Source organism: Xenopus tropicalis, chromosome 2 (assembly GCF_000004195.4).
Source record: "Xenopus tropicalis strain Nigerian chromosome 2, UCB_Xtro_10.0, whole genome shotgun sequence".
NCBI classification, from domain to species: domain Eukaryota; kingdom Metazoa; phylum Chordata; class Amphibia; order Anura; family Pipidae; genus Xenopus; species Xenopus tropicalis.
Genome location: NC_030678.2, coordinates 2,104,457 through 2,121,222, shown reverse-complemented (window position 1 = coordinate 2,121,222; position 16,766 = coordinate 2,104,457). Strand labels below are relative to the sequence as shown.

The window sequence follows — 16,766 nt, the reverse complement described above, 5'->3', positions numbered from 1 at the left end:
CCCCGGTTCCGCCGACCCTGAGACACCGGGAACAAATAGTAACTGTAACCGACTGCGCCGATTCCTCTGTTTCTCTTCTGCCCAATCCCTGCCCAGAACTGAAGTCTAAACTTCTCTCTGCCCCCAGTGCCAGTGTGAATGTGAGTGCCAGTGTGAGTGCCAGTGTGAGTGCCAGTGTGAATGTGAGTGCCAGTGTGAGTGCCAGTGGGAGTGTGAGTGCCAGTGTGTGTGCCAGTGTGAGTGTGAGTGCCAGTGTGTGAGAGTGCCAGTGTGAATGTGAGTGCCAGTGGGAGTGCCAGTGGGAGTGCCAGTGGGAGTGTGAGTGCCAGTGTGTGTGCCAGTGTGAGTGTGAGTGCCAGTGTGTGAGAGTGCCAGTGTGAATGTGAGTGCCAGTGTGTGAGAGTGCCAGTGTGAGTGAGTGCCAGTGTGAGTGTCAGTGGGAGTGCCAGTGGGAGTGTGAGTGCCAGTGTGTGTGCCAGTGTGAGTGTGAGTGCCAGTGTGTGAGAGTGCCAGTGTGAATGTGAGTGCCAGTGTGTGAGAGTGCCAGTGTGAGTGAGTGCCAGTGTGAGTGTCAGTGGGAGTGCCAGTGGGAGTGTGAGTGCCAGTGTGTGTGCCAGTGTGAGTGTGAGTGCCAGTGTGTGAGAGTGCCAGTGTGAATGTGAGTGCCAGAGTGTGAGAGTGCCAGTGTGAATGTGAGTGCCAGTGTGAGTGTCAGTGTGAGTGCCAGTGGGAGTGTGAGTGCCAGTGTGTGTGCCAGTGTGAGTGTGAGTGCCAGTGTGAGTGTGAGTGCCAGTGTGTGAGAGTGCCAGTGTGAGTGAGTGCCAGTGTGAGTGTGAGTGCCAGTGTGTGAGAGTGCCATTGTGAGTGAGTGCCAGTGTGAGTGCCAGTGTGAGTGAGTGCCAGTGTTAGTGAGTGCCAGTGTGAGTGTGAGTGCCAGTGTGAGTGAGTGCCAGTGTGAGTGCCAGTGTGAGTGAGTGCCAGTGTGAGTGTGAGTGCCAGTGTGAGTGAGTGCCAGTGTGAGTGTGAGTGCCAGTATATCCGCATTAGCCGAACCCCTGCCCTCAGTGCCCCTTCAGCCCCACACAACCATCCCTGTGCCATACTGACCGCCAGTTCGGGAGCCACAGAAGCGGGGGGATCTGCCCAATTCCTGGGGTCCCCAACAGCCGCCAGTACCGACCCAGCATGGAACTCTCTCCCCATCCCATCTACACTCCATGTACTGTCGGCCTGTTCCAGCCGGGGTAACTACGGGGGTACCTATGGGGTAACTATGGGGTAACTATGGGGTAACTATGGGGTAACTATGGGGTAACTATGGGGTACCTATGGGGTACCTATGGGGTACCTATGGGGTAACTATGGGGTAACTATGGAGAAACCTGACAATAACGAATCGGTTTCGACACGAACGGAACGGTCCGTAATTTGAGTATTGTACAGATATCCCCATATAAAGGCCGGTGTGCGGGACATTTACACTATATTGTATCAATAGGCGCTATTTACCCGCATTATATTTACCCACATTATATTTACCCACATTATATTTACCTTCTACAGAAAGAACCCGAACGGGTCGGTACCGCACAGAATTTAGCACTAAATATAAATCAATATATAAATAAATACAAAGAGAGATCCGGCCCCAGTGACAGAACCAGAACCCGAACTGTATTACATTTCATTTGGGACCATAATTCCGCTAATAGTTTGTAATTTATTTACATTGCAGAGTCGGTTAATTTCCCCTTTATTATTATTCTGCCGGTAACCGACATTAAACCTCTTCTACTACTCACCGGGCTCGTTACTTACTGGGCTCCATTATAGAACTATTATCGTTTCCTTGTGTAGCAGCCCCAAGAGAGACCCCAGGAGCAGCCCCAGGAGAGACCCCAGGAGAGACCCCAAGAGAGACCCCAGGAGCAGCCCCAGGAGAGACCCCAGGAGAGACCCCAAGAGAGACCCCAGGAGCAGCCCCAGGAGCAGCCCCAGGAGAGACCTCAGGAGAGACCCCAGGAGAGACCTCAGAAGAAGTCCCAGGAGAGACCGTTTGTTACTTTCCCTAAATAGACTCCATGTAGAAACCCCACATTCCCGTTATTCCCAACCTGTCATTTCATCAACTAAATTACAGGAATCTTCCCTTCCAGCCTGTTATTTCCCCCAAACTGCAGCTTTATTATAAGGCTGAGACCCCCGGTTACTCCCTCTGTAGCCCCCAACCCACATTATTATATACAGTCCCTTATTGTCTTTATTTAACCTTCATACAGCTTCTAAATTATATATATATAAATACCCTGCCCCATATTCCCATTACACAGCTGGGCAAATACCCCCATAGGGCAAAATATCTGCTCATATAACCCGCTCGGTATATACCCTCCCTACTGCGCACACTCCTCTCTATATATATTATTCACTGTCTATTATATTATATTCACTGTATATATATTATTCATTATCATATTATATTTACCGTATATATAATATTTACTGTCTATCTACTATATTCCTTGTATATATATATATTATATTCACTGTATATATATATTACTTAGATTGTAAGCTCTATGGGACAGATACCTCCTTCCTACTGTGTCTCATACCACACAATCCCTGTGTATTTATACTTATTAATTGTATTTATTATAACACTTGTCCCCCCTGTGTGTAACTGTGTATATTGTACAGCGCTGCGCTTTATAAATAGTTATATATACATACATAGCCATTATATTCCCTGTATATATATTATATTCATTGTAACATTCACTGTATAACTATTACCTATTATATTTTTACTATAATAATATCATTACTGTTTATCCCCGTATTACACACAGTTTGGGGGGAGATTTTGCTCTAACACTAAAATATAACATTTATGAGAGGATTGGTCCCCAGGAAGGGACTTTATATTTCTCCCTTAGTAACAAGTGAGTAATATATATATATGTTATATATTTCTATCTCTACACACACAGTATATATTATATATATTATACACACACACACATATATATATATTATACACACACACACACATATATATACACACACACACACATATATATATATATACACACACACACACATATATATATATATATATATTATACACACAGACAGTATATATATATATACACACACATATACACACACACAGACAGTATATATATATATTACACACACAGACACACACACACACATATATATATATATATTATACACACAGACAGTATATATATATATATATATATATATAAATACACACATATATACACACACACAGACAGTATATATATATATACACACACACAGACAGTATATATATATATATTACACACACATATATACACACACACAGACAGTATATATATATATTACACACACAGACAGTGATACTCAGGGGAAGGGCAGAAACCTCCCCAAATCGCTGTTGGATTTCGCGATCGGATTTCGCTGTTTCTGGAATTAAAATGAGATGGAAAATCGTTTTGTTTTCTGCAGATTAAAAGTTCCGGGTCCTTTATGTCCCCGAATCCCTCATGTTACACCCAGATATTATATATATACCCTGTGTCCCTCATACAGACCCCCATATACTATATATGTTATATACACTCTGTGCTTCCCTTGAGCCCCCCCAAATATTACATTTACCTCTCTCTCTATTACTTACAGATAAACACTGTGTCCCTCCGAGGGACTTAATCCCCTGTATATTACATTAATATAAATATAAATACACTTTGTATATAAAATATTAAATAGCTATAAATGATATATACACTCTGCCCCCATAGGGACCGATCCCCACACATTATATAGATAGAATGTTCCGTTATTCTGCAGATATTCCATAGATATAATACAGACACCGTGTCCCCCAGATACTATATATATAATATATACCCTGGAACCCCCACAGGACCCCATTCCCGGAATATTACGGATTATAGAGACACACTGGGTCCCTCACTGGGCCCGAAAGCCCATAATATATAATATATACTCTGTGTATTTACTGAATCCCCCAAATATAACCCAGATATACAGACACAGGTTTCCTTCCCAGGGACTGAACCTCCTAAAATATTATATTATATAAATACATCAAATATTATATTGGAATAAATGTATTGAATCCCTCGAATACATAGAAGTAAATAGATATAAATATAAATACATTGTTTTTCAAAGGGACTGAACCCCCAGATATTCCATAATTATATTCTCTGTATCCCTCCCAGCGACTGGATTTCCCCCGATAAATCAAACAAATATTTATATACACGGGGGCTTAATCCCCTTAATAAAGTATAAATACTACATAGATACACAGAATAAATACACTGTGCCCCCCCCCCCCATCAAATTAAATTACATATTATATAAATATCTATATTTTAATCCCCCAAATGTCACACAAATACTGACACGTATCAGTCACAGGGGGGCCCAATCCCCCCGATATTACACAGATATAATAAATACACAGAGACCGAATCCCCCCGATATTACACAGAGACCGAATCCCCCCGATATTTCACAGATATAATAAATACACAGAGACCGAATCCCCCCGATATTTCACAGATATAATAAATACACAGAGACCGAATCCCCCCGATATTTCACAGATATAATAAATACACAGAGACCAAATCCCCCCGATATTACACAGATATAATAAATACACAGAGACCCAATCCCCCCGATATTACACAGAGACAGAATCCCCCCGATATTGCACAGAGACCAAATCCCCCCGATATTACACAGATACAATAAATACACAGAGACCCAGTCCCCCCGATATTACACAGAGACCCAGTCCCCCCGATATTACACAGAGACCCAGTCCCCCCGATATTACACAGAGACCGAATCCCCCCGATATTACACAGAGACCGAATCCCCCCGATATTACACAGATACAATAAATACCGAATCCCCCCGATAATGAATAGACACATATAGGGAGTGGGGCTTATTTCCCCGTATATTATACATATAAATAAATACACTGTTTCCTTCCCAGGGACTGACACCCCCAAATATTACATTTATATATTATATATACCGAGTCTTTTATAGGGAATGAATCTCCTAAACATTTATATCCGTATAAACAAACTCATCGAGTCTTTGTCCTGTGGCCTGAACCCCGCCCGAATATTACACAGATATAAATATATATACAGTATATACCGGGTCCCCTGTCCGTATAGGGAGACAATCCCCCTTATAATGAATATAAATACGGATATAACAGTCTCTCTCCTGAGGACTTTGCCCCCCAAATTCCCCCCGTTACACAAACACTCACCGTGTCCCTCCTGGGGCCCAAATATCCCCAAATATCCCAGCGATATAAATACACTGAGTGCCGAGTCCTATGGGCCCAATACTCCCAAATATAATATATACTCACTCACTCACTGATACACTCACTCACTCACTCTCTTACTTAATCACACTCACTCACATACACACTCACTCACTTACACTCAGTCACTCACACTCACTTACACTCACTTTCACTGACTCACTTACACTCACTTACACTCACTCACTTACACTCACACTCATTTCCCTCCCGACGTGTTTCTATACAAACAGCCCCCCCGCACTTATTATTTTAGGGCCAAACGAACAATCCGCTCCCCATTGGGTTAATGAAAGGCAAATGTGATGTTGGTGCAACGGGGCAAGTGAGTAACTGTGTCACACTCACACTCACACTCACACACAGCTCCGAGTGTCCCACCAGTTCCATTGCCCCAGTGTAGCCCTGCGGTACCGGCCGCTGCTGGGACACATACAAGGGAGTGTCCCGGTTCTATCCCGGGGTTCGGTACCAGGGGGTTCTGTAGGGGAGGGAGAGTCCCGATACTGTACAATCTCGGGGTTCGGCACTTTCTGTAGAATTGGGGGTTCCCTTTATTCTATTGCCGCGGCCTGAGAGTGGGAGTGGGAGTGGGGGGGCACAAACACCCCGCTTAGTGGGAAACATCTCACACACTTGCCCCGGTACTGGGGGCACATCCCATACAACTGCCCTGGGGGTCTAAGAAGGTTCCTCACCTGCCCTGGTCTGGGGGCATTATGTCTCACTTACCCCACTGTCAAGCAGCACCCCCCACATATATCCTTATAACTCTTCTCCTAGTGCAAGGGGCACCTCTCCCCCACATATATCCTTATAACTCTTCTCCTAGTGCAAGGGGCACCTCTGCCCCACATATATCCTTATAACTCTTCTCCTAGTGCAAGGGGCACATCTCACACACTTGTTCCCCGGGTCCCACTTGACACCCCTATCCCGGTGCCCAATAGAGTGTCGGACCCCCAAAAGAACCCCTAGAAGCCCACTTGGGGCCCAACTTGCCCAGAAGTCGCTACTCACCGGGGTTGAGGTCCAGGCAGGGCCCCGACTCCTCTCCTTCCCCGAGATCCCCCTGGGGGCTGAGACTTTCCATGGACAAATCCAAGCCCTTCTCGTCCCAGTCCCGGAGTTTCCGCTTCTTGTTGGCCCCAATGAGCGCCTCTACCGAGAAGGCGTGGGCCCGGGAGCTGAGGGTGACTGCGGCCCTCCTCCTGTCACTCATGGTCTCTCTGAGCCGAAGCGCAGCCGGAGCGCTACATGGGGGAGCCGGGGGGCTGCGCTGGGACCCTCACTCGGAGCCGCAGAGAGACCCTGGGAGCCGGGGCAGATAGAGCCGGGGCAGATAGACCCTGGGAGCCGGGGCAAATAGAGCCGGGGCAGATAGACCCTGGGAGCCGGGGCAAATAGAGCCGGGGCAGATAGACCCTGGGAGCCGGGGCAAATAGAGCCGGGGCAGATAGACCCTGGGAGCCGGGGCAGATAGAGCCGGGGCAAATAGAGCCGGGGCAGTTAGACCCTGGGAGCAGGGGCAGATAGACCCTGGGAGCCGGGGCAGATAGACCCTGGGAGCCGGGGCAGATAGACCCTGGGAGCCGGGGCAGATAGACCCTGGGAGCCGGGGCAGATAGACCCTGGGAGCCGGGGCAGATAGACCCTGGGAGCCGGGGCAAATAGACCCTGGGAGCCGGGGCAGATAGACCCTGGGAGCCGGGGCAGATAGACCCTGGGAGCCGGGGCAAATAGACCCTGGGAGCCGGGCTGCCCTCCCTCTGATTGATCGGAACTTCTGCAACTTTCCTCCAGTTGCGACTCCTGCAGGCTCCGGGCAGTGAGTGTGGCCCCCCCAGCGGCCCAATAGGGGGAGAGACTCACAGCCCTGCGGGGGGAGGGAGGGGGCAGCTCAGCCCGACACTTTATTCGCTGGGTCCGTTATGGACAAACCGTTAACCCTTTACTGGGTCAGTGGGGGGGGGGGGGGGGCTGAGAGACACCCTTTAGCCCCTCTGTCTGGGACTGTCAGTCTCTTTGGGTGGAGAGACCCGCATTGGGGCAAAAAGCAAAATAAACTGCCCCCTATGGGGCAGGTGCCCCCGCCCCTCCCCCACTGCCTTATTTCTGCCCCCCCCCCCCAGGGCAGGAGGTGGCACCATCTGCGGGATAGGAAGGGTTAATGTCAGTCACCCTGATGCCTCGTCCTGCCCCCTTATACACTGCCCCCTCTCCCTCCCCCACTCACACTCGTACTCACACTCATATACACACACACTCATATACACACACACTCATATACACACACTTGGCTAATAGACTCATACACACTCACCCACACACTTACCTAGTTATAGAGCCTCACTTAAGCCCCACCCACTCACTGTTACACACTCACTCACTCACACTCACACACTCACACACTCACTCACACACTGACTCACACTGACTCACACACTGACTCACACTCAATCACTCACACTCACACAGAGATACAGGTGTGGATGAGAGGAGGGGGAGTTGTTGGAAATAAAGAGACTTTATCATTAGAAACCTGAGTTGTTTTGTCACAAAGTGAGTGTCAGCGGTTGGGAGAGAAAAGGGCGGAGCCATTGGCTGATTCCCATTAAAGGGGAAGTTTCATCTCAATGAAATAAGGAAAAGACTAAATCGAATCGGTTACAAATTCGGTTCCATTTCTGAAACAATGAAGTTAAATCAGAGCTCAGTCTCCCAATAACCATAAATATTCTCTCTCTACTGGAGGTGCCGGAGTCAGTGATTTTGTCGGACCGACTGACCCAAATCAGCAGCTTAAATCTGCCCCTGTGGGGGCACCTACAGACTGGGGTCAGTTATTTGTGTGAACTGCTCTCTGCCATGGAAGGGAACCCCCCTAATAGATGTATAAGGCCCAACTGTCAATCAAAATCTGACCCCGACTCCTGAGACAGAGAGACAGACTGAGAGAGAGAGACAGAGAGACAGACTGAGAGATAGAGAGAGACAGAGAGAATGGGGAGAGAGAGACAGAGAGAGACAGAGAGAATGGGGAGAGAGAGACAGAGAGACAGACTGAGAGATAGAGAGAGACAGAGAGAATGGGGAGAGAGAGACAGAGAGAGACAGAGAGAATGGGGAGAGAGAGACAGAGACAGACAGAGAGAATGGGGAGAGACAGAGACTGAGAATTTCTTATTTTAGTGACATGAAACTTAATTTTTTTGTATATTTTCACAATTATGGGATGAAATAAATACCCCTCTGGGCAGAATTATGGGATGAAATAAATACCCCTCTGGGCAGAATTATGGGATGAAATAAATACCCCTCTGGGCAGAATTATAGGATGAAATAAATACCCCTCTGGGCAGAATTATGGGATGAAATAAATACCCCTCTGGGCAGAATTATAGGATGAAATAAATACCCCTCTGGGCAGAATTATGGGATGAAATAATACCCCCTCTGGGCAGAATTATAGGATGAAATAAATACCCCACTGGGCAGAATTATGGGATGAAATAAATAACCCCTCTGGGCAGAATTATGGGATGAAATAAATACCCCTCTGGGCAGAATTATGGGAAATAAATACCCCTCTGGGCAGAATTATAGGATGAAATAAATACCGCACTGGGCAGAATTAGGATGAAATAAATACCCCTCTGGGCAGAATTATGGGATGAAATAAATACCCCACTGGGCAGAATTATGGGATGAAATAAATACCCCTCTGGGCAGAATTATGGGATGAAATAAATACCCCTCTGGGCAGAATTATGGGATGTTAAATAAATACCCCACTGGGCAGAATTATGGGATGAAATAAATACCCCTCTGGGCAGAATTATGGGATGAAATAAATACCCCACTGGGCAGAATTATGGGATGAAATAAATACCCCACTGGGCAGAATTATGGGATGAAATAAATACCCCTCTGGGCAGAATTATGGGATGAAATAAATACCCCTCTGGGCAGAATTATGGGATGTTAAATAAATACCCTCTGGGCAGAATTATGGGATGAAATAAATACCCCTCTGGGCAGAATTATGGGATGAAATAAATACCCCACTGGGCAGAATTATGGGATGAAAATAATGCCCCACTGGGCAGAATTATGGGATGAAAATAAATACCCCACTGGGCAGAATTATGGGATGAAATAAATACCCCTCTGGGCAGAATTATGGGATGTTAAATAAATACCCACTGGGCAGAATTATGGGATGAAATAAATACCCCTCTGGGCAGAATTATGGGAATGAAATAAATACCCCACTGGGCAAGAATTATGGGATGAATAAATACCCCACTGGGCAGAATTATGGGATGAAATAAATACCCCTCTGGGCAGAATTATGGGATGAAATAAATACCCCTCTGGGCAGAATTATGGGATGTTAAATAAATACCCCTCTGGGCAGAATTATGGGATGAAATAAATACCCCTCTGGGCAGAATTATGGGATGAAATAAATACCCCACTGGGCAGAATTATGGGATGAAATAAATACCCCACTGGGCAGAATTATGGGATGAAATAAATACCCCTCTGGGCAGAATTATGGGATGTTAAATAAATACCCCACTGGGCAGAATTATGGGATGTTAAATAAATACCCCACTGGGCAGAATTATGCGATGAAATAAATACCCCACTGGGCAGAATTATGGGATGTTAAATAAATACCCCACTGGGCAGAATTATGGGATGAAATAAATACCCCACTGGGCAGAATTATAGGATGAAATAAATACCCCTCTGGGCAGAATTATGGGATGTTAAATAAATACCCCACTGGGCAGAATTATGGGATGAAATAAATACCCCACTGGGCAGAATTATGGGATGAAATAAATACCCCACTGGGCAGAATTATGGGATGTTAAATAAATACCCCACTGGGCAGAATTATGGGATGTTAAATAAATACCCCACTGGGCAGAATTATGGGATGAAATAAATACCCCACTGGGCAGAATTATGGGATGAAATAAATACCCCACTGGGCAGAATTATGGGATGAAATAAATACCCCACTGGGCAGAATTATGGGATGAAATAAATACCCCACTGGGCAGAATTATGGGATGAAATAAATACCCCACTGGGCAGAATTATGGGATGAAATAAATGCCCCACTGGGCAGAATTATAGGATGAAATAAATACCCCTCTGGGCAGAATTATGGGATGAAATAAATACCCCTCTGGGCAGAATTATGGGGTATAAGATAAAAACCATATATTATCCATGAGGAAAATAATCTTTCTAACTATCCCTCTATCTATTATATATCTATTATCTATCTATTAATTAATTTTCTTAACTTTGTTGCTAATTCAGTTGCATTTTGGATTTAACCCTTTCGGTGCCGGATACAGAATTGATCGGAAACGAATAAGATTATTTTGGAATATAATTCGATATCTCCTGTTAATATCGGTGGCTGCACCCCAGCCCCAGAGAGAGACCCCCCCCCAAGTAACAAACCCCCCTTTATAACTGCTGGGGGGGGCACTAGAACCGTCTCCCCTTAACCCCTCACATACCCTGCTGTGCGGTACCGACCCGGTGAGTCGGGAGAAGTATTTCTGGGGAGAGAAATAAATACAAATATTCTCTGTTTGTGAGCGGGGGGGGGGGGTTGCTAATAAAATAATTAATATATTTATTTGTTATATAATAAAGATGTTACTTTGGGGGCAAAGGATCCGCTTTATACAGAATTATTTTCATATAAAAAGATCAGAACTCGTTGAATCTCTTTATATCGGGGAAAGAGAAGCCGATACGGAACAGTCGCAGCTCAGTATTGGGGGGCGCCCCGAACCCCCCGGCACCGGTACCAGCACCGAATGGATCAGCAATAACAGAACCGTAACTGTAAGCGCTTAGATGTATCCGGCGCTCCTGGGGTTAATGCGGAATACAGAGCGTTACTGGCAGATATATATATATATATATTACAATATTGGGGCAAGACTCCTATTATTTGTGGCTACAAATAAACCCTTTGGGCCAGTGACATCATTATCCGAGTCTTCCCCACACAGACCGACCCGACTGACCCGTCCGACCGCCGATCCCGTTCCAGTAATTACAGCCCCGGAATACGCTTATATTTAATTGCCACTGGAAATCTGGCCGATAAAAATTGCACTCGGTGAATTGAACGATATTTACAGATTTAAATTTAGGGAAAAGTTGAGTGAATCTGGGCCCAAGCGTCTTATGATGGAATTAAGCTGCGGTTCTGAGTGTTGGTGTCAGTTCGGCCCAGAAGTGATTGGGTTCCCCAGGCGGGAAGGTTTGTGGGGGGCAACTGGGGGGCTGGGAGGGTCCGGCACAAAGGCCGCGATTTATATTTATACCTTTCCGCAATGGCAGTGCCAGAGGGGCCCAGTCTGTGCCCTAAACGGTACCGGTCCGTATAGTGAGAGGCTCAGTCTGCAGCTACAGGGGATTCATAGCGATAATAACCAGTGAATCCCCCGGAACCGACCAGCCCGGATCTTATACTGGGCCCAGCGGGACCCACACATCGCTCCTATTCCCGTTATTAATTATTATTATTATTATTATTATTATTATTGGTATGGGGGGTGCTAGGCCCCTCCCCCCTAATTCATATTCCCTGTATGGGCCCGTCACATGACTTTAAAGGGAAACTTCCCCAAAAACAGTTTTAGCCAATTAAAGAAAATCTAATTGTGTTTGTGTCTGTCTGTCCCTTTCCCTTCCCTGCACTGCTGGTTCTGACTCCTGATACAACTCCCCAATATCCATTCATTCCTCATTCTCACTGGGTTTATAGTTATGTGTAACTGTCACTGTGTCTGTCCCTTTCCCTTCCCTGCACTGCTGGTTCTGACTCCTGATACAACTCCCCAATATCCATTCATTCCTCATTCTCACTGGGTTTATAGTTATGTGTAACTGTCACTGTGTCTGTCCCTTTCCCTTCCCTGCACTGCTGGTTCTGACTCCTGATACAACTCCCCAATATCCATTCATCCCTCATTCTCACTGGGTTTATAGTTATGTGTAACTGTCACTGTCCCTTTCCCTTCCCTGCACTGCTGGTTCTGACTCCTGATACAACTCCCCAATATCCATTCATTCCTCATTCTCACTGGGTTTATAGTTATGTGTAACTGTCACTGTGTCTGTCCCTTTCCCTTCCCTGCACTGCTGGTTCTGACTCCTGATACAACTCCCCAATATCCATTCATTCCTCATTCTCACTGGGTTTATAGTTATGTGTAACTGTCACTGTGTCTGTCCCTTTCCCTTCCCTGCACTGCTGGTTCTGACTCCTGATACAACTCCCCAATATCCATTCATCCCTCATTCTCACTGGGTTTATAGTTATGTGTAACTGTCACTGTCCCTTTCCCTTCCCTGCACTGCTGTTCTGACTCCTGATACAACTCCCCAATATCCATTCATTCCTCATTCTCACTGGGTTTATAGTTATGTGTAACTGTCACTGTGTCTGTCCCTTTCCCTTCCCTGCACTGCTGGTTCTGACTCCTGATACAACTCCCCAATATCCATTCATCCCTCATTCTCACTGGGTTTATAGTTATGTGTAACTGTCACTGTGTCTGTCCCTTTCCCTTCCCTGCACTGCTGGTTCTGACTCCTGATACAACTCCCCAATATCCATTCATCCCTCATTCTCACTGGGTTTATAGTTATGTGTAACTGTCACTGTGTCTGTCCCTTTCCCTTCCCTGCACTGCTGGTTCTGACTCCTGATACAACTCCCCAATACCCATTCATTCCTCATTCTCACTGGGTTTATAGTTATGTGTAACTGTCACTGTGTCTGTCCCTTTCCCTTCTCTGCACTGCTGGTTCTGACTCCTGATACAACTCCCCAATATCCATTCATCCCTCATTCTCACTGGGTTTATAGTTATGTGTAACTGTCACTGTGTCTGTCCCTTTCCCTTCCCTGCACTGCTGGTTCTGACTCCTGATACAACTCCCCAATATCCATTCATCCCTCATTCTCACTGGGTTTATAGTTATGTGTAACTGTCACTGTGTCTGTCCCTTTCCCTTCCCTGCACTGCTGGTTCTGACTCCTGATACAACTCCCCAATACCCATTCATTCCTCATTCTCACTGGGTTTATAGTTATGTGTAACTGTCACTGTGTCTGTCCCTTTCCCTTCTCTGCACTGCTGGTTCTGACTCCTGATACAACTCCCCAATATCCATTCATCCCTCATTCTCACTGGGTTTATAGTTATGTGTAACTGTCACTGTGTCTGTCCCTTTCCCTTCCCTGCACTGCTGGTTCTGACTCCTGATACAACTCCCCAATATCCATTCATCCCTCATTCTCACTGGGTTTATAGTTATGTGTAACTGTCACTGTGTCTGTCCCTTTCCCTTCCCTGCACTGCTGGTTCTGACTCCTGATACAACTCCCCAATATCCATTCATTCCTCATTCTCACTGGGTTTATAGTTATGTGTAACTGTCACTGTGTCTGTCCCTTTCCCTTCCCTGCACTGCTGGTTCTGACTCCTGATACAACTCCCCAATATCCATTCATCCCTCATTCTCACTGGGTTTATAGTTATGTGTAACTGTCACTGTGTCTGTCCCTTTCCCTTCCCTGCACTGCTGGTTCTGACTCCTGATACAACTCCCCAATATCCATTCATCCCTCATTCTCACTGGGTTTATAGTTATGTGTAACTGTCACTGTGTCTGTCCCTTTCCCTTCCCTGCACTGCTGGTTCTGACTCCTGATACAACTCCCCAATATCCATTCATCCCTCATTCTCACTGGGTTTATAGTTATGTGTAACTGTCACTGTGTCTGTCCCTTTCCCTTCCCTGCACTGCTGGTTCTGACTCCTGATACAACTCCCCAATATCCATTCATTCCTCATTCTCACTGGGTTTATAGTTATGTGTAACTGTCACTGTGTCTGTCCCTTTCCCTTCCCTGCACTGCTGGTTCTGACTCCTGATACAACTCCCCAATACCCATTCATTCCTCATTCTCACTGGGTTTATAGTTATGTGTATGTATAGTTATGGCTCCTGTATAGGAATCTAAATTGGTTCTGCTCAGTTGACAATTGGGCAGATATTGATTGGCCAGTGTAAAAAACAATCTCCCAGCTGCCCATTGTGATTGGGTGATTTGGCCCTAGGGCCGGGGGTGGGCCTAACAAGAGAACATTGGGCGACCTCACCAAACGAGCGGATCTTTCAGTTTAGGAAGAAAAGGAGGTGGAAGGTGAAGTTGCCCCATTAACCCTTTCCCCTCCCTTATTCACAAATTCTACTCAGCTCGGAGCAATCAGTGAATCCGATAGAGAGAAAGTTTCTGAACGTTACATTGGAGCAGCAGAAAGTTTATTTGGAGGCTGCGATCGCCCCCTGCTGGCCCTGACCAGCACTGCAACTCCTTCACTCCTCATTCCCTTCTGTCTGTCAGGGTTTTGTTATCTCAACTGTATAAGGAAGTGCTACTTTACAGAAAGGGGGGTAGGTACAGGGAACAGCCTCCCAGCAGGGCCGGTGGGACTAATACAGTAAAGGAATAGGGGGGGGGGGGCTGAAAGGGAACATACGGAAGTGCTACTTTACAGAGAGGGGGGTAGGTACAGGGAACTGCCTCCCAGCAGGGCCGTTGGGACTAATACAGTAAAGGAATGGGGGGGGGGGGGGGGCTGAAAGGGAACATAAGGAAGTGCTACTTTACAGAAAGGGGGGTAGGGACAGGGAACTGCCTCCCAGCAGGGCCGGTGGGACTAATACAGTAAAGGAATAGGGGGGGGGGACTGAAAGGGAACATACGGAAGTGTTACTTTACAGAAAGGGGGGTAGGGACAGGGAACTGCCTCCCAGCAGGGCCGGTGGACTAATACAGTAAAGGAATAGGGGGGGGGGGGCTGAAAGGGAACATAAGGAAGTGTTACTTTACAGAAAGGGGGGTAGGTACAGGGAACTGCCTCCCAGCAGGGCCGGTGGGACTAATACAGTAAAGGAATAGAGGGGGGGGGGGGGGCTGAAAGGGAACATAAGGAAGTGCTACTTTACAGAGAGGGGGGTAGGTACAGGGAACAGCCTCCCAGCAGGGCCGGTGGGACTAATACAGTAAAGGAATGGGGGGGGGGGGGGGGGGGGAGACTGAAAGGGAACATAAGGAAGTGCTACTTTACAGAAAGGGGGGTAGGTACAGGGAACAGCCTCCCAGCAGGGCCGGTGGGACTAATACAGTAAAGGAATGGGGGGGGGGGGGGGGGAGACTGAAAGGGAACATAAGGAAGTGCTACTTTACAGAAAGGGGGGTAGGTACAGGGAACAGCCTCCCAGCAGGGCCGGTGAGACTAATACAGTAAAGGGATGGGGGGAGACTGAAAGGGAACATAAGGAAGTGCTACTTTACAGAAAGGGGGGTAGGTACAGGGAACAGCCTCCCAGCAGGGCCGGTGGGACTAATACAGTAAAGGAAAGGGGGGGGCTGAAAGGGAACATACGGAAGTGCTACTTTACAGAAAGGGGGGTAGGTACAGGGAACAGCCTCCCAGCAGGGCCGGTGGGACTAATACAGTAAAGGGATGGGGGGGGAGACTGAAAGGGAACATAAGGAAGTGCTACTTTACCGAAAGGGGGGTAGGTACAGGGAACAGCCTCCCAGCAGGGCCGGTGGACTAATACAGTAAAGGAAAGGGGGGGGCTGAAAGGGAACATACGGAAGTGCTACTTTACAGAAAGGCGGGTAGGTACAGGGAACAGCCTCCCAGCAGGGCCGGTGGGACTAATACAGTAAAGGGATGGGGGGGGGGAGACTGAAAGGGAACATAAGGAAGTGCTACTTTACAGAAAGGGGGGTAGGTACAGGGAACAGCCTCCCAGCAGGGCCGGTGGGACTAATACAGTAAAGGAATAGAGGGGGGGGGGCTGAAAGGGAACATACGGAAGTGCTACTTTACAGAAAGGGGGGTAGGTACAGGGAACAGCCTCCCAGCAGGGCCGGTGGGACTAATACAGTAAAGGAATAGAGGGGGGGGGGCTGAAAGGGAACATACGGAAGTGCTACTTTACAGAAAGGGGGGTAGGTACAGGGAACAGCCTCCCAGCAGGGCCGGTGGGACTAATACAGTAAAGGGATGGGGGGGGGAGACTGAAAGGGAACATAAGGAAGTGATACTTTACAGAAAGGGGGGTAGGTACAGGGAACAGCCTCCCAGCAGGGCCGGTGGGACTAATACAGTAAAGGAATAGAGGGGGGGGGCTGAAAGGGAACATACGGAAGTGCTACTGTACAGAAAGGGGGGTAGGTACAGGGAACAGCCTCCCAGCAGGGCCGGTGGGACTAATACAGTAAAGG

The 16,766-nt window shown here is 47.0% G+C and overlaps 1 protein-coding gene across 1 annotated transcript in view; it reads right to left on the bottom strand.

Annotated features, from left to right (window-relative positions):
- tbx15 (T-box 15) overlaps positions 1-7,288 on the bottom strand; it is a 39,620-nt gene extending 32,332 nt beyond the window's left edge. The window contains exon 1 of the mRNA XM_031896428.1: positions 6,422-7,288. Coding sequence (XP_031752288.1) covers positions 6,422-6,623 — 202 coding nt within the window. The 5' untranslated portion in view covers positions 6,624-7,288. The remainder of the gene's footprint in view (positions 1-6,421) is intronic.
- Positions 7,289-16,766: the final 9,478 nt, after the last annotated feature.